Source organism: Salvelinus alpinus, chromosome 30, assembly GCF_045679555.1.
Source record: "Salvelinus alpinus chromosome 30, SLU_Salpinus.1, whole genome shotgun sequence".
NCBI classification, from domain to species: Eukaryota; Metazoa; Chordata; class Actinopteri; order Salmoniformes; family Salmonidae; genus Salvelinus; species Salvelinus alpinus.
In genome coordinates, this window is record NC_092115.1 from 976,662 (window position 1) to 1,002,279 (window position 25,618).

The window sequence follows — 25,618 nt, forward strand, 5'->3', positions numbered from 1 at the left end:
CAGGTGGTACAGGAAACCACACTTGTTACTGAGCACAGCCGTGATGCTAGAGGAGAGAGAACAGGGTCAGGGGTCAGGGGGTACAGGAAACCACACTTGTTACTCAGCACAGCCGTGATGCTAGAGGGAGGAGAGAGAACAGGGTCAGGGGTCAGGTGGTACAGGAAACCACACTTGTTACTGAGCACAGCCGTGATGCTAGAGGAGAGAGAACAGGGTCAGGGGTCAGGTGGTACAGGAAACCACACTTGTTACTGAGCACAGCCGTGATGCTAGAGGAGAGAGAACAGGGTCAGGGGTCAGGGGTCAGGTGGTACAGGAAACCACACTCGTTACTGAGCACAGCCGTGATGCTAGAGGAGAGAGAACAGGGTCAGGGGTCAGGTGGTACAGGAAACCACACTTGTTACTGAGCACAGCCGTGATGCTAGAGGAGAGAGAGAACAGGGTCAGGGGTCAGGTGGTACAGGAAACCACACTTGTTACTCAGCACAGCCGTGATGCTAGAGGAGAGAGAACAGGGTCAGGGGTCAGGTGGTACAGGAAACCACACTTGTTACTGAGCACAGCCGTGATGCTAGAGGAGAGAGAACAGGGTCAGGTGGTACAGGAAACCACACTTGTTACTGAGCACAGCCGTGATGCTAGAGGGAGGAGAGAGAACAGGGTCAGGGGTCAGGTGGTACAGGAAACCACACTTGTTACTCAGCACAGCCGTGATGCTAGAGGAGAGAGAACAGGGTCAGGGGTCAGGTGGTACAGGAAACCACACTTGTTACTGAGCACAGCCGTGATGCTAGAGGGAGGAGAGAGAACAGGGTCAGGGGTCAGGTGGTACAGGAAACCACACTTGTTACTCAGCACAGCCGTGATGCTAGAGGGAGGAGAGAGAACAGGGTCAGGTGGTACAGGAAACCACACTTGTTACTCAGCACAGCCGTGATGCTAGAGGAGAGAGAACAGGGTCAGGGGTCAGGTGGTACAGGAAACCACACTTGTTACTCAGCACAGCCGTGATGCTAGAGGAGAGAGAACAGGGTCAGGGGTCAGGTGGTACAGGAAACCACACTTGTTACTCAGCACAGCCGTGATGCTAGAGGAGAGAGAACAGGGTCAGGTGGTACAGGAAACCACACTTGTTGTCGATCACAGCAGTTTTATGTTGCATCATGGTTTTATTGCATGGTTTTGGTTATGGAGTTTATGGCTTGAGTTACAGATAACAGCAGTGGTTATGCTAACTTCATCTTGTAGTGTAGTCAAGCAGCATAAAGCATGTAACAATGCTAACTAACACACAGAAGTATACTGAACAAAAATATAAACGCAACATGTAAACTGTTGGTCCCATGTTTCATGAGCTGAAATAAAAGATCCCAGAAATGTTCCCAAATTAATAAAATTCTTATTTCTCAAAAATGTTGTGCACAAATTTGTTTACATCCCTGATAGTGACTATTTCTCCTTTGCCAAGAAAATCCATCTACCTGACAGGTGTAGATGTAGTGACAGTAACCAGAGACTAGTAGTCAGTAGTAATAAATGTAGTAATAGTAACCAGGGATTAGTAGTAACAGTATTTGATAGTAATAGATGTAGCAGACCCAGAGACTCACCAGTTGACCCCGTCAGCCTCCACCCAGGCAAACCTGTACTCATTCACCCTCAACATCAGCTGGAGACAGCCTGCTACACACTGCACATACTGAGAGCTCTGCAGGGGGAGAACAGACACACAAACCTTTAGTAAGACTGATCAGGGAAACGCAGGCAGGGAAACAGGTGTGTTCAACATCACCAACCTCAATCAAATCCATCTTCATTTATATAGCCCATTTAACAAAAACAGTCACAGTGCTCAACAGTAACCGGCATACCATCTGCAACCACGAGCACCATGCACCCTGCAGAACCATGCTAGACAACGAGTGTAACATTACAGAACAGACAGACAGGGACGTGTCCCCTCAAGGACCCGAGCAAAGAAAGCAGAGGAGAAAATAGATCCAATTAATCTGTTAGGTGTTTCATAAAAGCAACAAAAAAGGATCAGGAAGGAAGGGAGTGAGAAACTGAGGGAGGAGAGAGACAACCTGAGAGCAACAGAAGCAGTAGAAATAGCAGCAATAGTAGTATTAGTAGTAGCAGCAGCAGTAGTAGATGTAGCAGTAGTAGTAGTAACAGCAGCAGTAGTAGTAGTAGCAGTAGTAACAGCAGCAGTAGTAGTAGTAACAGCAGCAGTAGTAGTAGTAGCAGAAGCAGTAGTAGTAGTAACAGCAGCAACAGAAGCAGTAGTAGTAGTAGTAACAGCAGCAGTAGTATAGTAGTAGTAGCAGTAGCAGAAGCAGTAACAGCAGCAGTAGTAGTAGTAGAAGTAGTAGTAACAGCAGCAACAGAAGCAGTAGTAGTAGTAGTAACAGCAGCAGTAGTAGTAGTAACAGCAGCAACAGAAGCAGTAGTAGTAGCAGTAGTAGTAGTAACAGCAGCAACAGAAGCAGTAGTAGTAGCAGCAACAGAAGCAGTAGTAGTAGTAGTAACAGCAGCAGTAGTAGTAGTAACAGCAGCAACAGAAGCAGTAGTAGTAACAGCAGCAGTAGTAGTAGTAACAGCAGCAGTAGTAGTAGTAACAGCAGCAACAGAAGCAGTAGTAGTAACAGCAGCAGTAGTAGTAGCAGTAATAACAGCAGCAGTAGCAGTAGTAGTAGTAACAGCAGCAACAGAAGCAGTAGTAGTAACAGCAGCAGTAGTAGTAGCAGTAACAGCAGCAGTAGTAGTAGTAGTAGTAGTAGTAGTAATAACAGCAGCAGTAGCAGTAGTAGTAGTAACAGCAGCAATAACAGCAGCAGTAGTAGTAGTAACAGCAGCAGTAGTAGTAGTAGCAGAAGCAGTAGTAGTAGTAACAGCAGCAACAGAAGCAGTAGTAGTAGTAGTAACAGCAGCAGTAGTATAGTAGTAGTAGCAGTAGCAGAAGCAGTAACAGCAGCAGTAGTAGTAGTAGAAGTAGTAGTAACAGCAGCAACAGAAGCAGTAGTAGTAGTAGTAACAGCAGCAGTAGTAGTAGTAACAGCAGCAACAGAAGCAGTAGTAGTAGCAGAAGTAGTAGTAACAGCAGCAACAGAAGCAGTAGTAGTAGCAGAAGTAGTAGTAACAGCAGCAACAGAAGCAGTAGTAGTAGTAGTAACAGCAGCAGTAGTAGTAGTAACAGCAGCAACAGAAGCAGTAGTAGTAACAGCAGCAGTAGTAGTAGTAACAGCAGCAGTAGTAGTAGTAACAGCAGCAACAGAAGCAGTAGTAGTAACAGCAGCAGTAGTAGTAGCAGTAATAACAGCAGCAGTAGCAGTAGTAGTAGTAACAGCAGCAACAGAAGCAGTAGTAGTAACAGCAGCAGTAGTAGTAGCAGTAACAGCAGCAGTAGTAGTAGTATAGTAGTAGTAGCAGAAGCAGTAACAGCAGCAATAGTAGTAGTAACAGCAGCAACAGAAGCAGTAGCAGTAACAGCAGCAGTAGTAGTAACAGTAGTAGTAACAGCAGCAACAGAAGCAGTAGTAGTAGCAGTAGCAGTAACAGCAGCAGTAGTAATAGTAGTAACAGCAACAGAAGCAGTAGCAGTAGCAGTAAAAGCAGCAGTAGTAGTAGTAACAGCAGCAACAGAAGCAGTAGTAGTAGCAGTAACAGCAGCAGTAGTAGTAACAGTAGTAGTAACAGCAGCAACAGAAGCAGTAGTAGTAACAGCAGCAGTAGTAGTAGTAACAGCAACATAAGCAGTAGTAGTAGTAGTAGCAGTAACAGCAGCAGTAGTAGTAGTAGTAGCAGTAATAGCAGCAGTAGTAGTAGTAACAGCAGCAACAGAAGCAGTAGTAGTAGCAGTAACAGCAGCAGTAACAGCAGCAGTAGTAGTAGTAACAGCAGCAGTAGTAGTAGTAACAGCAGCAGTAGTTGTAGTAACAGCAGCAGCCGCAGCAGTAGTAGTAGTAGTAGTAGTAGTAGTAACAGCAGCAGTAGTAGTAGTAACAGCAGCAGCCGCAGCAGCAGTAGTAGTAGTAACAGCAGCAGTAGTAGTAGTAGTAACAGCAGCAGTAGTAGTAACATCAGCAGTAGTAGTAACATCAGCAGCAGTAGTAGTAGTAGTAACAGCAGCAGCCGCAGCAGCAGTAGTAGTAGTAACAGCAGTAGTAGCAGCAGTAGTAGTAGTAGTAACAGCAGTAGTAGTAGTAACAGCAGCAGTAGCAGTAGTAGTAACAGCAGTAGTAGTAGCAGCAGTAGCAGCAGTAGTAGTAGTAACAGCAGTAGTAGTAGTAACAGCAGCAACAGAAGCAGTAGTAGTAGTAGCAGCAGTAGTAGTAGTAACAGTAGTAACAGTAGTAGTAACAGCAGCAACAGAAGCAGTAGTAGTAGCAGTAGCAGTAACAGCAGCATTAGTAGTAGCAGTAGTAGTAACAGCAGTAGTAGTAGTAACAGCAGTAGTAGTAGTAACAGCAGTAGTAGTAGTAACAGCAGTAGTAGTAGTAACAGCAGCAGTAGCAGTAGTAGTAACAGCAGTAGTAGTAGTAGCAGTAGCAGTAACAGCAGCAGTAGTAGTAACAGCAGCAACAGAAGCAGTAGTAGTAGTAGCAGCAGTAGTAGTAGTAACAGTAGTAACAGTAGTAGTAACAGCAGCAACAGAAGCAGTAGTAGTAGCAGTAGCAGTAACAGCAGCAGTAGTAGTAACAGCAGTAGTAGTAGTAACAGCAGTAGTAGTAGTAACAGCAGCAGTAGCAGTAGTAGTAACAGCAGTAGTAGCAGTAGCAGTAACAGCAGCAGTAGCAGTAGTAACCGCAGCAACAGAAGCAGTAGTAGTAGTAACAGTAGTAGCAGTAGTAGTAGTAACAGTTGTAGCAGTAGTAGTAACAGCAGCAGTAGTAACAGCAGTAGTAGTAGTAACAGCAGCAACAGTAGCAGTAGTAGTAGTAGCAGTAGAGTAGTAGTAACCGCAGCAACAGAAGCAGTAGTAGTAGCAGTAGTAGTAACAGCAGTAGAAGTAGTAACAGCAGTAGTAGTAGTAGTAGTAACAGCAGCAGTAGTAGTAGTGGTAGTAACAGCAATAGTAGTAACAGCAGTAGTAGTAGTAACCGCAGTAGTAGTAATAGTAGTAGTAGTAATAGTAGTAACAGTAGTAGTAGTAATAGTAGTAACAGCAGTAGTAGTAGTAACAGCAGTAGTAGCAGCAGTAGTAGTAGTAGCAGCAGTAGTAGCAGCAGTAGTAGTAGTAGCAGTAGTAGCAGCAGTAGTAGTAGTAACAGCAGCAGTAGTAGTAGTAACAGCAGCAGTAGTAGTAACATCAGTAGTAGTAGCAGTAACAGCAGTAGTAGTAGTAACAGCAGCAACAGAAGTGGTAGTAGTAGTAACAGCAGCAGTAGTATTAGTAGCAGTAGTAGTAGTAACAGCAGCAACAGAAGCAGTAGTAACAGCAGCAGTAGTAGTAACAGCAGCAACAGAAGCAGTAGTAGTAGTAGTAGTAACAGTAGTAACAGTAGTAGTAACAGCAGCAACAGAAGCAGTAGTAATAGCAGTAACAGCAGCAGTAGTAGTAGTAACAGTAGTAGTAGTAACAGCAGCAACAGAAGCAGTAGTATTAGTAGCAGTAGTAGTAGTAACAGTAGTAACAGTAGTAGTAACAGCAGCAACATAAGCAGTAGTAGTAGTAGCAGTAACAGTAGTAACAGTAGTAGTAACAGCAGCAACAGAAGCAGTAGTAGTAGCAGTAGTAGTAGTAACAGTAGTAACAGTAGTAGTAACAGCAGCAACAGAAGCAGTAGTAGTAGTAACAGGAGCAGCAGTAATAGTAACAGCAGCAGTAGTAGTAGTAGTAACAGCAGCAGTAGTAGTAGTAGTAACAGCAGCAGTAGTAGTAGTAGTAACAGCAGCAGTAGTAGTAGTAGTAACAGCAGCAGTAGTAGTAGTAGTAACAGCAGCAGTAGTAATAGTAACAGCAGCAGTAGTAATAGTAACAGCAGCAGTAGTAATAGTAACAGCAGCAGTAGTAATAGTAACAGCAGCAGTAGTAATAGTAACAGCAGCAGTAGTAGTAGTAACAGCAGCAGTAGTAGTAGTAACAGCAGTAGTAGTAGTAGTAACAGCAGCAGTAGTAGTAGTAACAGCAGCAGTAGTATTAGTAACAGCAGCAGTAGTAGTAGACAGTAGATAGTAACAGCAGCAGTAGTAGTAGTAGTAACAGCAGCAGTAGTAGTAGTAACAGCAGCAGTAGTAGTAGTAGTAGTAGTAGTAGTAACAGCAGCAGTAGTAGTAGTAGTAACAGCAGCAGTAGTAGTAGTAACAGCAGCAGTAGTAGTAGTAACAGCAGCAGTAGTATTAGTAACAGCAGCAGTAGTAGTAGTAACATCAGCAGTAATAGTAGTAACAGCAGCAGTAGTAGTAGTAACAGCAGCAGTAGTAGTAGTAACAGCAGCAGTAGTAGTAGTAACAGCAGCAGTAGTAGTAGTAACAGCAGCAGTAGTATTAGTAGCAGCAGCAGTAGTAGTAGTAACAGTAGTAGCAGTAGTAGTAACAGCAGCAGTAGTATTAGTAACAGCAGCAGTAGTAGTAGTAACAGCAGCAGTAGTAGTAGTAACAGCAGCAGTAGTAGTAGTAGTAACAGCAGCAGTAGTAGTAACAGCAGCAGTAGTAGTAGTAGTAACAGCAGCAGTAGTAGTAGTAGTAACAGCAGCAGTAGTAGTAGTAGTAACAGCAGCAGTAGTATTAGTAACAGCAGCAGTAGTAGTAGTAGTAGTAACAGCAGCAGTAGTAGTAGTAGTAACAGCAGCAGTAGTAGTAGTAACAGCAGCAGTAGTAGTAGTAACAGCAGCAGTAGTAGTAGTAGTAACAGCAGCAGTAGTAGTAGTAGTAACAGCAGCAGTAGTATTAGTAACAGCAGCAGTAGTAGTAGTAGTAACAGCAGCAGTAGTAGTAGTAACAGCAGTAGTAGTAGTAGTAGTAACAGAAGCAGTAGTAGTAGTAACAGCAGCAACAGAAGCAGTAGTAGCAGTAGCAGTAACAGCAGCAGTAGTAGTAGTAACAGCAGCAGTAGCAGTAACAGCAGTAGTAGTAGTAACAGAAGCAGTAATAGTAGTAGTAGCAGCAGTAGCAACAGCAGTAACAGTAACAGCAGCAGCAGTAGTAGTAGTAGCAGTAGCAGTAACAGCAGCAGGTCTTAGACAGTGATTAGTTGGGTTATTAAGATGATCTCAGAGACGGAGAATAAATCAGGTAAATGTGCCAGTGGCTAACGTTAGCTAGGCTAGGGGTTAGGGTTAAGGTTAAATCAAATTTTATTGGTCACATACACATTTTTCAGATATTATTTCAGGTGAAGCAAAATGCTTGTGTTCCTAGCTCCATCAGTGCAGTAATATCTAACTAAATGCTTGTGTTCCTAGCTCCATCAGTGCAGTAATATCTAACTAAATGCTTGTGTTCCTAGCTCCAACAGAGCAGTAATATCTAACTAAATGCTTGTGTTTCTAGCTCCAACAGTGCAGTAATATCTAACTAAATGCTTGTGTTCCTAGCTCCAACAGTGCAGTAATATCTAACTAAATGCTTGTGTTCCTAGCTCCAACAGTGCAGTAGTATCTAACTAAATGCTTGTGTTCCTAGCTCCAACAGTGCAGTAATATCTAACTATACAAACAAATCTAAAAGTAAAAGAATGGAAATAGGACAAGCAATATCGGAGTTCGGGTAAAGGGTTAAGGATAGGGGAAGGGTTAGCTAACATGCTAAGTAGTTGCAAAATGTTGCTAATTAGCTAAAGTAGTTGCTAATTAGCTAAAATTGGCCGTGGCGAGATACGAAACTCGCACCTTTTTGGTTGCTACGGCCGTCTCTTACGACCGGAAAGAACTTCTGGACATCAGAACTGCGATTACTCACCAAGGCCTGGCAGAATCAATTTTTTCCTTTAACGAGTCCGACAAGCCTGACGTGAATGATATACTGCTTTCCCGGGGACAGGCCCAGATCCACGTCATTTGCGTGAAGAAAAGGCGGAGAAAAAGGGCCAGAGGGCGGGGCTGACTTCTGAGAATTCATAGGCGATTGAATAAACCCCCACTTCCTTCCATTCTGCTAGCAAACGTGCAATCTTTGGAGAATAAAATAGACGACCTACACGGAAGATTAAACTACCAACGGGACATTCAAAACTGTAATATCTTATGCTTCACGGAATCGTAGCTGAACGACGACACTATCAACATACAGCTGGCTGGTTACACGATGTACCAGCAGGATAGAACAGCTGTCTGGTAAGACAAGGGGCGGCGGTCTATGTATTTTTGTAAATAACAGCTGGTGCACGATATCTAAGGAAGTCTGGAGCCATTGCTCACCTGAGGTAGAGTATCTCATGATAAGCTGTAGACCACACTATCTACCTAGAGAGTTTATCTGTATATTTCGTAGCAGTCTACATACCACCACAGACTGATGCACTGAGACAGCACTGATTGAGCTGTATTCCGCCATAAGCAAACAGGAAAACACTCACCCAGAGGCGGCGATCCTCGTAGCCGGGGACTTTAATGCAGGGTAACTTAAATCAGTTTTACCAGATTTCTATCAGCATGTTAAATGTGCAACCAGAAGGGGTGGAGAAAAAAATAAAAAAATAAAAACTCTGGACCACCTGTACTCCACACACAGAGACACATACAAAACTCTGATCATAATTCTATATTCCTGATTCCTGCTTACAAGCAAAAATTAAAGCAGGAAGCACCAGTGACTCAATCAATAAAAAAGCGGTCAGATGAAGCAGATGCTAAGATACAGGACTGTTTTGTAGCACAGACTGGAATATGTTCTGGGATTCATCCAATGGCATTGAGGAGTACACCACATCAGTCATTGGCATCATCAATAAGTGAATCGATAACGCCGTCCCCACAGTGACCGTACATACACCACCGTTCAAAAGTTTGGGGTCCTTGCCAAGAAATTGAAGATCTCGTACAACGCCGTGTACTACTCCCTTCACAGAACAGCGCAAACTGGCCCTAACCAGAATAGAAAGAGGAGTGGGAGGCCCCGGTGCAACACTGAGCAAGAGGACAAGTACATTAGAGTGTCTAGTTTGAGAAACATACGCCTCACAAGTCCTCAACTGGCAGCTTCATTAAATAGTACCTGCAAAACACCGGTCTCAACGTCAACAGTGAAGAGGCGACTCCGGGATGCTGCCCTTCTAGGCAGAGTTGCTCTGTCCAGTGTCTGTGTTCTTTTGCCCATCATAATCTTTTCTTTTTATAGGCCATACGGCTACAGAGGGAGGTGCGTACGGCCCAGTACATCACCGGGGCCAAGCTTCTTGCCATCCAGGACCTCTATACCAGGTGGTGTCAGAGGAAGCCCCTGAAAATTGTTAAATACTCCAGCCACCCTTGTCACAGACTGTTCTCTCTGCTACCGCACGGCAAGCGGTACCGGAGCGCCAAGTCTAGGTCCAAGAGGCTTCTAAACAGCTTCTACCCCCCAAGCCATAAGACTCCTGAACAACTAATCAAATGGCTACCCAGACTATTTGCATTGCCGCCCTCTTTTACACCGCTGCTACTCTCTGTTGTTATCATCTATGCATAGTCACCTTAATAACTCTACCTACATGTACATATTACCTCAACTAACCGGTGCCCCCACACATTGACTCTGTACTGGTATCAACCTGTATATAGTCTCGCTATTGTTATTTTACTGCTGCTCATTAATTACTTGTTACTTTGATTTCTTATTCGTATTTAACTGCATTGTCGGTTAGGGCATGTGACTAATAAAATTGAATGTTTGAGTTATATATCAAAAGAAAGTCGCACACTCCATGTATAAACTCCCAGCAATTTTATGGTATTTACCAACATTTCAGGATCACTGTGCCTTCCTCAGGGTAATGTCATGAATTCCCCCATTTTGAGAGTCCTCTCAACTTAAAAGAAAATTACAAGATTTACGAACATTCATTCACATGTAGAAAATGCATACATTCTTCATAAACCAAGAAGCATAAAAGCAATAACTCCTTGCATGTGTTCCTGCATGTGACCGGCTGCTATAGCACTGGCTCAGCCTCCTCCCAAGAAACTCACCACTGTCTCCCATTTCAACCTCCAACTCATGTTCTAAGCACTCTAGCAATTTGTCTGGGAAGGTCATGATACACAGTCACCTGCACGAACCCATGAAGAAAAACAGAAGATGCGTACAGTTTATGAGATTCAAAGCTATATCTTCATAGACAGTGAAACGCGCATAATGCAGTGCATGCAACAATGGAGTTTAATAAAATAAGCTTTAGTTATCTATCACACTGCAATGGATCAGCATGGTGGAAATAACTATTAACTATTTCCACCCCAGAAACTAAAAGTAGCATCTTGTTGGTTTAAGTAAAATGTATTCCGTTGGTGCCTAATGAACATGACCCAAGACATGATTCCACTATTTATAAGGCAATGCTTATAGATCAAATAGATTAGGATCAGTTTCACTCTCCGGGTCAGAGTTCACCCTCTCCATTCACCAGGGCATGCTGAGAATAGTGTCAACATTTTTAGTTCATAACAATCAATCCATTAATTGCTTCACTCATATAGTTATTAACATACTAAACTCAAATCAATCCTTCAGTTTTAGAAAACATTCAGTTTCCAAATCATAAATCACAACCCAATTAATTATCCAACCAAAATGTAGAATGACAATGCTCTGTGATTCATATTGGTCCCATCACTCAAAGTCAAAACCCCTCAATTTAACACACATCAACATTGGCAGAATGTACATTTATATTAACATACAGTATAATTATCGTACAATTCCATTATCAACTTTCTTATCAGGATTATAATACAGATCAGTATCTTAATGCGTTCTTATTGTAAATTACTATAATTTTATATAGTGTGTAGTCGTGGCCAAAAGTTGTGAGAATGACACAAATATTAATTTCCACAAAGTTTGCTTCTTCAGTGTCTTTAGATATTTTTGTCAGATGTTACTATTGAATACTGAAGTATAATTAAAAGCATTTCATAAGTGTCAAAGGCTTTTATTGACAATTACATGAAGTTGATGCAAAGAGTCAATATTTGCAGTGTTGACCCTTCTTTTTCAAGACCTCTGCAATCCGCCCTGGCATGCTGTCAATTAACTTCTGGGCCACATCCTGACTGATGGCAGCACATTCTTGCATAATCAATGCTTGGAGTTTGTCAGAATTTGTCGGTTTTTGTTTGTCCACCCGCCTCTTGAGGATTGACCACAAGTTCTCAATGGGATTAAGGTCTGGGGAGTTTCCTAGCCATGGACCCAAAATATCGATGTTTTGTTCCCCGAGCAGCTTAGTTATCACTTTTGCCATATGGCAAGGTGCTCCATCATGCTGGGAAAGGCATTGTTCGTCACCAAACTGTTCCTGGATGGTTGGGAGAAGTTGCTCTCGGAGGATGTGTTGGTCCCATTCTTTATTCATGGTTGTGTTCATAGGCACAATTGTGAGTGAGCCCACTCCCTTGGATGAGAAGCAACCCCACACATGAATGGTCTCAAGATGCTTTACTGTTGGCATGACACAGGACTGATGGTAGCGCTCACCTTGTCTTCTCCAGACAAGCTTTTTTCCAGATGCCCCAAACAATCGAAGAGACAATGACTTTACCCCAGTCCTCAGCAGTCCAATCCCTGTACCTTTTGCAGAATATCAGTCTGTCCCTGATGTTTTCCTGGAGAGAAGTGGCTTCTTTGCTACTCTTCTTGACACCAGGCCATCCTCCAAAAGTCTTCGTCTCACTGTGCGTGCAGATACTCACACCTGCCTGCTGCCATTCCTGGGCAAGCTCTGTACTGGTGGTGCCCCGATCCCGCAGCTGAATCAACTTTAGGAGACAGTCCTGGCACTTGCTGGACTTTATTGGGCGCCCTGAAGCCTTCTTCACAACAATTGAACCGCTCTCCTTGAAGTTCTTGATGATCCGATAAATGGTTGATTTAGGTACAATCTTACCGGCAGCAATATCCTTGCCTGTGAAGCCCTTTTTGTGCAAAGCAATGATGACGGAACGTGTTTCCTTGCAGGTAACCATGATTGACAGAGGAAAAACAATGATTCCACCCTCCTTTTGAAGCTTCCAGTCTGTTATTCGAACTCAATCAGCATGAGAGAGTGATCTCCAGCCTTGTCCTCGTCAACACTCACACCTGTGTTAACGAGAGAATCACTGACATGATGTCAGCTGGTCCTTTTGTAGCAGGGCTGAATTGCAATGGAAATGTTTTTGGGGTATTCAATTCATTTGCATGGCAAAGAGGGACTTTGCAATTAATTGCAATTCATCTTATCACTCTTCATAACATTCTGGAGTATATGCAAATTGCCATCATACAAACTGAGGCAGCAGAAAATTAATATTTGTGCAATTCTCAACTTTTGGCCACGACTGTATACAGAGAAAAGAGTTAGCCCGAGGATTGAACCCTGTGGCACCCCCATAGAGACTGCCAGAGGTACGGACAACAGGCCCTCCGATTTCACACTGAACTCTGTCTGAGAAGTAGTTGGTGAACCAGGCGAGGCAGTCATTTGAGAAACCAAGGCTGTTGAGTCTGCCAATAAGAATGCAGTGATTGACAGAGTCGAAAGCCTTGGCCAGGTCGATGAATACAGCTGCACAGTATTGTCTCTTATCGATGGCGGTTCTGATATCGTTTAGGACCTTGAGCGTGGCTGAGGTGCACCCATGACCAGCTCAGAAACCAGATTGCTAAGCGGAGAAGGTACGGTGGATTTCGAAATGGTTGGTGATCTGTTTGTTAACGTGGCTTTCGAAGACCTTAGAAAGGCAGGGTAGGATAGAAATAGGTCTGTAACAGTTTGAGTCAAGAGTGTCTCCCCCTTTGAAGAGGGGGATGACTGCGGCAGCTTTCCAATCTTTAGGGATCTCAGACGATACGAAAGACGTTTAACAGGCTACTAACAGGGGTTGCAACAATTTCGACTGATAATTTTATAAAGAGAGGGTCCAGATTGTCTAGCCCGGCTGATTTGTAGGGGTCCAGATTTTGCAGCTTTTTCAAAACATCAGCTGACTGGATTTGGGAGAAGGAGAAAAGGGGAAGGCTTGGGCAAGTTGCTGTGGGGGGCGCAGGGCTGTTGACCGGGGTAGGGGTAGCCAGGTGGAAAGCATGGCCAGCCGTAGAAAAATGCTTCTTGAAATTCTCAATTATCGCAGATTTATCGGTGGTGACAGTGTTTCCTAGCCTCAGTGCAGTGGGCAGCTGGGAGTAGGTGCTCTTATTCTCCATGGACTTTACAGTGTCGCAGAACTTTTTGGAGTTTGTACATTTCTGTTTGAAAAAGCTAGCCTTTGCTTTCCTAACTGCCTGTGTATATTGGTTCCTAACTTCCCTGAAAAGTTGCATATCGCGGGGGCTATTCGATGCTAATGCAGAACGCCACAGGATGTTTTCATGCTGGTCAAGGGCAGTCAGGTCTGGAGAGAATCAAGGGCTATATCTGTTCCTGGTTAAAAAAATTTTGAATGGAGCACGCTAATTTAAGATGGTGAGGAAAGCACTTTTAAAGAATAACCAGGCATCTTCTACTGATGGAATGAGGTCAATATCCTTCCAGGACACCCGGGCCAGGTAGATTAGAAAGGCCTGCTCGCTGAAGTGTTTTAGGGAGCGTTTGACAGTGATGAGGGGTGGTCGTTTGACCGCAGACCCATTACGGACGCAGGCAATGAGGCAGGGATCGCTGAGATCCTGTTTGAAGACCGCAGAGGTGTATTTGGAGGGCAGGTTGGTTAGGATGGTATCTATGAGGGTGCCCGTGTTTACAGATTTGGAGTTGTACCTGGTGGGTTCATTGATAATTTGTGCGAAATTGAGGGCATCAAGCTTAGATTGTAGGATGGCCGGGGTGTTAAGCATGTCCCAGTTTAGGTCACCTAACAGCACGAGCTCTGAAGATGGATGGGGGGCAATCAATTCACATATGGTGTCCAGGGCACAGCTGGGGGCAGAAGGTGGTCTATAGCAAGCGGCAACGGTGAGAGACTTGTTTCTGGAAAGGTGGATTTTTAAAAGTAGAAGCTCAAATTGTTTGGGTACAGACCTGGATAGTAAGATAGAACTCTGCAGGCTCTCTGCAGTAGATTGCAACTCCGCCCCCTTTGGCAGTTCCAACTTGTCGGAAAATGTTATAGTTAGGGATGGAGATTTCAGGGTTTTTGGTGGTTTTCCTAAACCAGGATTCAGACACAGCTAAGACATCCAGGTTGGCAGAGTGTGCTAAGGCAGTGAATAAAACATACTTAGGGAGGCTTCTAATGTTAACATGCATGAAACCAATGCTTTTACGGTTACAGAAGTCAACAAATGAGAGCACCTGGGGAATGAGAGTGGAGCTAGGCACTGCTGGGCCTGGATTAACCTCTACATCACCAGAGGAACAGAGGAGGAGTAGGATAAGGGTACGGCTATTAAGGATTCAAGTGAGGCCATGTGCTAAACAGTGAGTACGGTAGTGTACTAAACCACCAAAGATTAAGACTAAAAGCTGGTATATACTACATCTATCGACATGTCTGTATATTGTTGTTCCAGTGACATCATTCTATTGTCGTCCAACATCAAACTTGTTGTTGTCATTATGAAAAAGTGTAAACACAAAAGCGACATGCTGCATGACATCAGCAGCTAGGTAAAATAGCATAACTGGTGTATTTAAAAAATAAAATAACCTTTTTTCTCCCCAATTTCATGGTATCCAATTAGTTACAGTCTTGTCTCATCGCTACAACTCCCGTATGGACGAGACTCGGGAGAGGCGAAGGTCGAGAGCCGTGCGTCCTCCGAAACACAACCCAACCAAGCCGCACTGCTTCTAGACACAATGCACATCCAGCCCGGAAGCCAGCCGCACCAATGTGTCGGACGAAGCACCGTACACCTGGCGACATGGTCAGCGTGCACTGCGCCCGGCCCGCCACAGGAGTCGCTAGTGCGCAATGAGACAAGGATATCCCTGCCGGCCAATCCCTCCCTAACCTGGACGACGCTGGGCCAATCCCTACCTAACCCGGACGACGCTGGGCCAAACCCTCCCAAACGACGCTGGGCCAAACCCTCCCTAACCCGGACGACGCTGGGCCAATTATGTGCCGCCCCTTGGGCCTCCTGGTCGCAGCCGGCTGCGACAGAGCCGGGACTCGAACCCAGAATCTCTGGTGGCACAGCAAGCACTGCGATGCAGTGCCGTAGACCACTGCGCCACCCGGGAGGCCTAACTGGTGTATTTTAACAGCAATAAACCCATCAGTTTAAAATGAATTTAGTAAAAAAACAGGCAACTGAAAGCAACTTTCTAAACAATGTTTTGGTTCGTTTCTAGCTTGTTAGCTAGCTAACGTTAGGTTAGCGTTAAGTTAGCTGGCTAGCTAACGTTAGGTTAGCGTTAAGTTAGCTGGCTAGCTAACGTTAGGTTAGCGTTAAGTTAGCTGGCTAGCTAACGTTAGGTTAGCGTTAAGTTAGCTGGCTAGCTAACGTTAGGTTAGCGTTAAGTTAGCTGGCTAGCTAACGTTAGGTTAGCGTTAAGTTAGCTGGCTAGCTAACGTTAGGTTAGCGTTAAGTTAGCTGGCTAGCTAACGTTAGGTTAGCGTTAAGTTAGCTGGCTAGCTAACGTTAGGTTAGCGTTAAGTTAGCTAGCTAGCTAACGTTAGGTTAGCGTTAAGTTAGCTGGCTAGCTAACGTTAGGTTAGCGTTAAGTTAGCTAACGTTAGGTTAGCGTTAAGTTAGCTGGCTAGCTAACGTTAGGTTAGCGTTAAGTTAGCTGGCTAGCCAGTTCAAATAATGACCACATCATATAGCTGACAATGTCTTAGCTAATTTGTATTCATTATTACTGGAAAATAAACTCAACAAGATCATTGTTTACAAGTTAATGGCGAGCTAATTACAGAAAATAGCTTACGGTTGTGAGTGTGACGAAATAAAAGCAGGGCATTCAACCTGAGAATTGTAGAACTTGGACACTGTCTCGTTGGCCTAACGATATATCCTAATCTGACTTTGGTGTAGGTCATGTTGTTCTTGACACTTCAGTCTCTGGTAAACACACTATTTAAAATAAATTCAAAGTTTGTTTGTCATATGCACAGGATACTGAAGGTGTAAACTGAATTGCAGACCAATCCGAACTCGTCTCTAGGCATGTCCAGCCCATCCATTATCTCAGCCAATCATGGCTAGCGGGAAGGTTCCTGACTTTTTCCGTGGCTAAACCAACATGACTCGTAATTTAACCATTTTATTCGTATTGAAGGATTTAATACAAGTTTGTTATTAAGGCACATGAAAAGTTCACATGTTCCAGAAGGTATTTATGCCAAAAAAAAGCATAAAAAAATTAATTGTTTACGTTCAAATTTCTCTCCTGTGAATTAGGCACGACATACACCTAGTTTCCAGCCTGACGTCTCCGCACCTCCATTGTAACAGTATTATAACAGAACAGAAATAGCAGAGAGAGAGACAGCAAAGAGCCCAATAGAGAGTTGATTAGAGAGAGTTAGCAGCGTTAGGATGAATCATCATCGTCTTCATCACTCCGTCATACTCACTTCACTGGGGGATATAGTGCCATGTCCTGAGGAATCTGGACCTGTACCATGAAGCTTCTAATGGAAGACAAAACACAGACAAGGAGCCATGTGGCTGGCTTAGATGACTGGGCTCTGGACGAAGTACATTGTGTGTGTGTGTGTGTGTGTGTGTGTGTGAGAGAGAGAGAGACTCAGCGTGTGTGTGTGTGTGTGTGAGAGAGAGAGAGACTCAGGGGCCAAGCCGGATATCGCTGTTGTGCCTTCTTCACCACACTGTGTGTGTGGGTGGACCATTTCAGATCGGCCCGTCGATGTGGATAGGGGCACGGACTCTCACACGGACTCCGCGCACACGTGCCCCTATCCACATCGACGAGGCCGCAGTGGAGAAGGTGGAAAGCTTCAAGTTCCTCTGTGTACACATCACTGACAACCTGAAATGGTCCACTCACAGACAGGAGGCTGAAGAAACCCGGCTTGGCCCCTAAGACCCTCACAAAGTTTTACAGATGCACAATTGAGCATCCTGTCGGCAACTGCACCGCCCACAACCGCAGGGCTCTCCAGAGGGTGGTGCGGTCTGCACAAGGCATCACCGGGGGTAAACTACCTGCCCTCCGGGACATCTACAGCACTCGATGTCACAGGAAGGCCAAAAAGATAATCAAGGACACCAACCACCCGAGCCACTGCCTGTTCACCCCGCTATCATCCAGAAGGTGAGGTCAGTACAAGTGCATCAAAGCAGCGACCGAGTGACTGAAAAACAGCTTCTATCTCAAGGCCATCAGACTGTTAAATAGCCGTCACTTGCCCTAAGAGGCTGAAACAATATATATATACAGTGGGGAGAACAAGTATTTGATACACTGCTGATTTTGCAGGTTTTCCTACTTACAAAGCATGTAGAGGTCTGTAATTTTTATCATAGGTACACTTCAACTGTGGGAGACGGAATCTAAAACAAAAATCCAGAAAATCACATTGTATGATTTTTAAGTAATTAATTAGCATTTTATTGCATGACATAAGTATTTGATACATCAGAAAAGCAGAACTTAATATTTGGTACAGAAACATTTGTTTGCAATTACAGAGATCATACGTTTCCTGTAGTTCTTGACCAGGTTTGCACACACTGCAGCAGGGATTTTGGCCCACTCCTCCATACAGACCTTCTCCAGATCCTTCAGGTTTCGGGGCTGTCGCTGGGCAATACGGACTTTCAGTTCCCTCCAAAGATTTTCTATTGGGTTCAGGTCTGGAGACTGGCTAGGTCACTCCCTGGCCCTGGCTGTGTGTTTCGGGTCGTTGTCATGCTGGAAGACCCAGCCACGACCCATCTTCAATGCTCTTACTGAGGGAAGGAGGTTGTTGGCCAAGATCTCGCGATACATGGCCCCATCCATCCTCCCCTCAATACGGTGCAGTCGTCCTGTCCCCTTTGCAGAAAAGCCTCCCCAAAGAATGATGTTTCCACCTCCATGCTTCACGGTTGGGATGGTGTTCTTGGGGTTGTACTCATCCTTCTTCTTCCTCCAAACACGGCGAGTGGAGTTTAGACCAAAAAGCTCTATTTTTGTCTCATCAGACCACATGACCTTCTCCCATTCCTCCTCTGGATCATCCAGATGGTCATTGGCAAACTTCAGACGGGCCTGGACATGCGCTGGCTTGAGCAGGGGGACCTTGCGTGCGCTGCAGGATTTTAATCCATGACGGCGTAGTGTGTTACTAATGGTTTTCTTTGAGACTGTGGTCCCAGCTCTCTTCAGGTCATTGACCAGGTCCTGCCGTGTAGTTCTGGGCTGATCCCTCACCTTCCTCATGATCACTGATGCCCCACGAGGTGAGATCTTGCATGGAGCCCCAGACCGAGGGTGATTGACCGTCATCTTGAACTTCTTCCATTTTCTAATAATTGCGCCAACAGTTGTTGCCTTCTCACCAAGCTGCTTGCCTATTGTCCTGTAGCCCATCCCAGCCTTGTGCAGGTCTACAATCTTATCCCTGATGTCCTTACACAGCTCTCTGGTCTTGGCCATTGTGGAGAGGTTGGAGTCTGTTTGATTGAGTGTGTGGACAGGTGTCTTTTATACAGGTAACGAGTTCAAACAGGTGCAGTTAATACAGGTAATGAGTGGAGAACAGGAGGGCTTCTTAAAGAAAAACTAACAGGTCTGTGAGAGACGGAATTCTTACTGGTTGGTAGGTGATCAAATACTTATGTCATGCAATAAAATGCAAATTAATTACTTAAAAATCATACGTGATTTTCTGGATTTTTGTTTTAGATTCCGTCTCTCACAGTTGAAGTGTACCTATGATAAAAATGACAGACGTCTACATGCTTTGTAAGTAGGAAACCCTGCAAAATCGGCAGTGTATCAAATACTTGTTCTCCCCACTGTATATATGCATTTCATTCATCACATTCCCAGTGGGTCAGAAGTTTACATACATTCAATGAGTATTTGGTAGCATTGCCTTTAAAATGTTTAACTTGATTCAAACGATTCGGGTAGCCTTCCACAAGCCTCCCACAATAAGTTGGTTGAATTTTGACCCATTCCTCCTGACAGAGCTGGTGTATCTGAGTCAGGTTTGTAGGCCTCCTTGCTCGCACACACTTTCAGTTCTGCCCACACATTTTCTATAGGATTTTGGTCAGGGATTTGTGATGGCCACTCCAATACCTTGACTTTGTTGTCCTTAAGCCATTTGCGACCAAGCTTTAACTTCCTGACTGATGTTTTGAGATGTTGCTTCAATATATTCACATAATTTTCCTTGCACATGATGCCATCTATTTTGTTTAGTGCACCAGTCCATTATTCAGCAAAGCACCCCCACAACATGATGCTGCCACCTCCATGCTTCAAGGTTGGGATGGTGTTCTTCGGCTTGCAAGACTCCCACTTTTTCCTCCAAACATAACGATGGTCATTATGGCCAAACAGTTCTTTTTTTGTTTCATCAGACCAGAGGACATTTCTCCAAAATGTACGATCTTTGTCCCCATGTGCAGTTGCAAACCGTAGTCTGGCTTTTTTATGGCGGTTTTGGAGCAGTGGCTTCTTCCTTGCTGAGCAGCCTTTCAGGTTATGTCAATATAGGACTTGTTTTACTGTGGATATAGATACTTTTATACCCGTTTCCTCCAGCATCTTCACCAGGTCCTTTGTGGTTGTTCTGGGATTGATTTGCACTTTTCGCACCAAAGCACGTTCATCTCTAGGAGACAGAACGCGTCTCCTTCCTGAGCGGTACGACGGCTGTGTGGTCCCATGGTGTTTATACTTGTGTGCTATTGTTTGTACAGATGAACGTGGTACCTTCAGGCGTTTGGAAATTGCTCCCAAGGATGAACCAGACTTGTGGTCTACAATTATTTAATTTTTTTAGGTCTTGGCTGATTTCTTTTGATTTACCCATGATGTCAAGCAAAGAGGCACTGAGTTTGAAGGTAGGCCTTGAAATACATCCACAGGTACACCTCCAATTGACTCAAATTATGTCAATTAGCCTATCAGAAGCTTCTAAAGCCATGACAATTTTCTGGAATTTCCCAAGCTGTTTAAAGGCACAGTCAACTTAGTGTATGTAAACTTCTGACCCACTGGAATTGTGATACAGTGAATTATAAGTGAAATAATCGTTCTGTAAACAATTGTTGGAAAAAGTACTTGTCATGCACAAAGTAGATGTCCTAACCGACTTGCCAAAACTGTAGTTTGTTAACAAGAAATGTGTGAAGTGGTTGAAAAACAAGTTAAAGACTCCAACCTAAGTGTATGTAAACTTCAACTGTGTGTGTATATAACAAAACACTAGTCAGTTTAAATTTTACTAAACCTGTTTTTGCTTTGTCATTATGGGATATTGTGTGTAGATTGATTTAATCTAAGAATAAGTCTGCAACCTAAATATGGAAAAAGTAAAAGGGTCTGAATACTTTTCGAATGCACGGTATACAGCAGGAAGGAAGTGTGTGATCTCCCAGGGTTCCCCACTGGATGTTTTAAGACGGTGGTGCCAGTGGAGGCTGGTGAGGGGAGGACGGCTCGTAATAGCTGGAAAGGCGCGAATGGCATCAAACACAAGGAAACCATGTTTGATGTATTTGATACCATCCCACAAATTTTGCTCCAGCCTTTACCACGAGCCCATCCTCCCCAATTAAGGTGCCACCAACCTCCTGTGGGTGGTCTGAATACTTCAAAGGCACTGCACATGTGGTTTAGTTCAGAGGGTTGAAGGGTCATATACCTGGGAGATGAGAGGGGCTGATATACATGTGGTTTAGTTCAGAGGGTTGAAGGGTCATATACCTGGGAGATGAGAGGGGCTGATATACATGTGGTTTAGTTCAGAGGGTTGAAGGGTCATATACCTGGGAGATGAGAGGGGCTGATATACATGTGGTTTAGTTCAGAGGGTTGAAGGGTCATATACCTGGGAGCTGAGCTGGGTCTTGATCCAGTTGAAGTAGTAGTTGAGGTCACTTCCCTCCATCAGGTCACGACCCCAGGCTGCTAGCTTAGCGATGATCCTGGCCGCCTGGGAGAGACAACAAGTCAGACCCTGAAGCCTGAGCCAGATCAATATTAAAGTCACTCACTATTCAATGCTGATGGCTTATTGTTCATTTCCCATGTCCACAGTCATGTTAATGCAGCAGACATTCCACTATATAAGTGCATCTCTACTCTCCCAGAGAAAGATAACAACAATCCTTCCATTTCTAATATTTTATAACAAAAGGCCGCAAGATGGAAAACCAATCAACAAGCAAATAACCTACTGGTCATTCTGAAGACATAAGACATCTGCCTTTGAATAGTCTCTGTCCTCTTCTTTTCTGCTTCTCTCCGCCATCTCTCCCTTTCTTCTTCTCCTTCAGCTCTCCCTCAGTGCTAACTGTAGGTTAGTGTGTGGCGTAGTCATACTAACCATGTGGACGGTGAACAGGTCCTGGCGGTTGAGCATGGGCAGAAAGTAGGACCAGGCGGTGTTCTTGGTCTTTTTGGAGTAGTCGAAGAAGATGTTCACCCTCTGGTGATTCTCCTACAGAAATATAACAGAACAGTGTTGTAACCTCCACTGGTTTTAAAGGAACACAACAGAACAGTTCCCCAACGGCCCCTGCTCGGAGAGCTCTAGTTCCTCAACGGCCCCAGCTAGGAGAGCTCTAGTTCCCCAACGGCCCCAGCTAGGAGAGCTCTAGTTCCCCAACGGCCCCAGCTAGGAGACCTCTAGTTCCCCAACGGCCCCAGCTAGGAGAGCTCTAGTTCCCCAACGGCCCCAGCTAGGAGAGCTCTAGTTCCCCAACGGCCCCAGCTAGGAGAGCTCTAGTTCCCCAACGGCCCCAGCTAGGAGAGCTCTAGTTCCCCAACGGCCCCAGCTAGGAGAGCTCTAGTTCCCCAACGGCCCCAGCTAGGAGAGCTCTAGTTCCCCAACGGCCCCAGCTAGGAGAGCTCTAGTTCCCCAACGGCCCCAGCTAGGAGAGCTCTAGTTCCCCAACGGCCCCAGCTAGGAGAGCTCTAGTTCCCCAACGGCCCCAGCTAGGAGAGCTCTAGTTCCCCAACGGCCCCTGCTCGGAGAGCTCTAGTTCCCCAACGGCCCCAGCTAGGAGAGCTCTAGTTCCCCAACGGCCCCAGCTCGGAGAGCTCTAGTTCCCCGACGGCCCCAGCTAGGAGAGCTCTAGTTCCCCAACGGCCCCAGCTAGGAGAGCTCTAGTTCCCCAACGGCCCCAGCTAGGAGAGCTCTAGTTCCACAACGGCCCCAGCTAGGAGAGCTCTAGTTCCCCAACGGCCCCAGCTCGGAGAGCTCTAGTTCCCCAACGGCCCCAGCTCGGAGAGCTCTAGTTCCCCAACGGCCCCAGCTCGGAGAGCTCTAGTTCCCCAACGGCCCCAGCTAGGAGAGCTCTAGTTCCCCAACGGCCCCAGCTAGGAGAGCTCTAGTTCCCCAACGGCCCCAGCTAGGAGAGCTCTAGTTCCCCAACGGCCCCAGCTAGGAGAGCTCTAGTTCCCCAACGGCCCCAGCTAGGAGAGCTCTAGTTCCCCAACGGCCCCTGCTAGGAGAGCTCTAGTTCCCCAACGGCCCCTGCTCGGAGAGCTCTAGTTCCCCAACGGCCCCAGCTAGGAGAGCTCTAGTTCCCCAACGGCCCCAGCTCGGAGAGCTCTAGTTCCCCGACGGCCCCTGCTCGGAGAGCTCTAGTTCCCCGACGGCACCAGCTAGGAGAGCTCTAGTTCCCCAACGGCCCCAGCTAGGAGAGCTCTAGTTCCCCAACGGCCCCAGCTAGGAGAGCTCTAGTTCCACAACGGCCCCAGCTAGGAGAGCTCTAGTTCCACAACGGCCCCAGCTCGGAGAGCTCTAGTTCCCCAACGGCCCCAGCTCGGAGAGCTCTAGTTCCCCAACGGCCCCAGCTCGGAGAGCTCTAGTTCCCCAACGGCCCCAGCTAGGAGAGCTCTAGTTCCCCAACGGCCCCAGCTAGGAGAGCTCTAGTTCCCCAACGGCCCCAGCTAGGAGAGCTCTAGTTCCCCAACGGCCCCAGCTAGGAGAGCTCTAGTTCCCCAACGGCCCCAGCTAGGAGAGCTCTAGTTCCCCAACGGCCCCAGCTAGGAGAGCTCTAGTTCCCCAACGGCCCCAGCTAGGAGAGCTCTAGTTCCCCAACGGCCCCAGCTAGGAGAGCTCTAGTTCCCCAACGGCCCCAGCTAGGAGAGCTCTAGTTCCCCAACGGCCCCAGCTAGGAGAGCTCTAGTTCCACAACGGCCCAGCTAGGAGAGCTCAATAACTATCTGTCCACCAGGGTGATTCAGGGAGGAAATACTGTAAAAACAGATGATTCAGAAAAGGTTGCTACGGTATCTTTGTATCTCTAGGTAAGCGTGAACACGTACCTGCAGGGTATCATCTATCAGAGTGAGGATGTACTGGACAGTCTGCTCCTTAGAGATGTGAGCCATCAGGTTCAGGAACGTCTTGGCACACTGGAAACACACACAATATATACATGTTACTAACACTATACAGACATACTAGGGTTGGGCGATGTCAACCGTCATCCTATGTTGATTATGAAGCGATTAAAACAGTGATATACGATGCTATCGCCCACTATTGGCTCCCGCCCCCCAAAACATGTGGTTGAAGAAAAACAAAAATTACACTGAACAAAAATATAAACACAACATATAAAGTGTTGGTCCCATGTTTCACGAACCAAAATAAAATCTCATAAATGTTCCATATGCCAAGATAATCCATCCACCTGACAGGTGTAGCATATCAATAAGCTGATTAAACAGCATGATCATTACACAGGTACACTTTGTGCTGAGGACAATAAAAGGCCACTCTAAAATGTGCAGTTTAGTCACAACACAATGCCCCAGTTCTCTCAAGTTGAGGGAGCGTGCAATTGGCATGCTGACTGCAGGAATATCCACCAGAACTGTTGCCAGAGAATTTATTGTTAATTTCTCTACCATTCTCCAACGTCATAGAGAATATGTCAGTAAGTACAACCAGCCTTACAACGAGTTCAAACAGGTGCAGTTAATACAGGTAATGAGTGGAGAACAGGTGCAGTTAATACAGGTAATGAGTGGAGAACAGGTGCAGTTAATACAGGTAATGAGTGGAGAACAGGAAGGCTTCTTAAAGAAAAACTAACAGGTCTGTGAAAGCCGGATTCTTACTGGTTGGTAGGTGATCAAATACTTATGTCATGCAATAAAATGCTAATTAATTACTTAAAAATCATACAATGTGATTTTCTGGATCTTTGTTTTAGATTCCGTCTCTCACAGTTGAAGTGTACCTATGATAGAAATGACAGACCTCTACATGCTTTGTAAGTAGGAAAACCTGCAAAATCGGCAGTGTGTCAAATACTTGTTCTCCCCACTGTGTATGGATGAACGCTTCACGGCAGACTGGAACCATTTAACTCTGTTTTCTCTGTAGCTACATCTTGTTTGGCCAGCGTTGTGTCAAGTCACTCCGGTTCACACTGACCATGGCGTGTGCAGTGTTGTTGTGAGTTAGGCTGGACAGAAGCAAAGTGTAGCGTCTGTAGAATTGTATTTGCCTCCTCAATATTGTTTGTTCTTTCTCTTGTAAAGCTGTAAATTGAGAATAGCCTCCAGCCTTCATAAAGCTGTAATTGAGAATAGCCTACAGACTCCAGGCTAATAGATGATCATTCTTGTTCTTTGTGGCAACTTTAGATAACACCGAATCCCTTTTGCACACACTGTATATAGACTTTCAATTTTTCTACTGTGTCATTGACTTGTTTGTGTTATTGGCTTGTTTATTGTTTATTCCACGTGTAACTCTGTGTTGTTGTCTGTGTCACACTGCTTTGCTTTATCTTGGCCAGGTCGCAGTTGTAAATGAGAACTTGTTCTCAACTGGCCTACCTGGTTAAATAAAGGTGAAATAAATAAAATAAATTAAGTGTCAGCATGCTTCAGTTGGCCTGGCAGCTAGCTGAAGTCGGCAAACCGAACGAGATTACCCGGGGCCACTAGAGGGTGATGAGCTGTTAATAACCATCTACAACCAAACAAGGAAGTGACGACACCAAAATAAGGTAGACACCTGCCGGAGAAAAAACTAATTGTATACAGAGACACACTAAACTGGAGAGATAATTGAATTTGTGCTGATTGCCCGGATCTACTAGATTACTAGCAGACAGAAGATGTACGCTACAGGTTCACAATAGTGGATGTAGGGGCGACGAAGAGAGCTACGGTGGAGTGATTCGAGAGAGATCTTGGGTCCAAACTGCTGCAAAAGACCCTCAATTTACCAACATCAGCAGTCCTGCCAGGTACTACAATGCAGCTTTCCCCCTACATGAGAACATCATGCACCATTATCCAGGTATGTTGATTAGTCTATGCACCTCTATAACTGCCATTTTATCAAGGCTTTTGGAATATGGTTCCAGGAAAATGGAAGAGTTTTTTGTT

General features: G+C 45.2%; 1 protein-coding gene across 5 annotated transcripts in view; it reads right to left on the bottom strand.

The window, feature by feature from the left end:
• LOC139559542 (V-type proton ATPase subunit H) overlaps window positions 1-25,618 on the bottom strand; it is a 55,379-nt gene that overhangs the window by 24,358 nt on the left and 5,403 nt on the right. For 4 of the 5 annotated variants that reach the window (XM_071375628.1, XM_071375629.1, XM_071375631.1 and 1 more), the window contains exons 4-8: window positions 23,534-23,623; window positions 21,585-21,698; window positions 21,087-21,191; window positions 16,650-16,706; window positions 1,617-1,714 (exon numbers count right to left, since the gene is read on the bottom strand). In XM_071375628.1, coding sequence (XP_071231729.1) covers window positions 1,617-1,714; window positions 16,650-16,706; window positions 21,087-21,191; window positions 21,585-21,698; window positions 23,534-23,623 — 464 coding nt within the window. The remainder of the gene's footprint in view (window positions 1-1,616; window positions 1,715-16,649; window positions 16,707-21,086; window positions 21,192-21,584; window positions 21,699-23,533; window positions 23,624-25,618) is intronic. The other variant, XM_071375630.1, reaches the window with a different exon arrangement.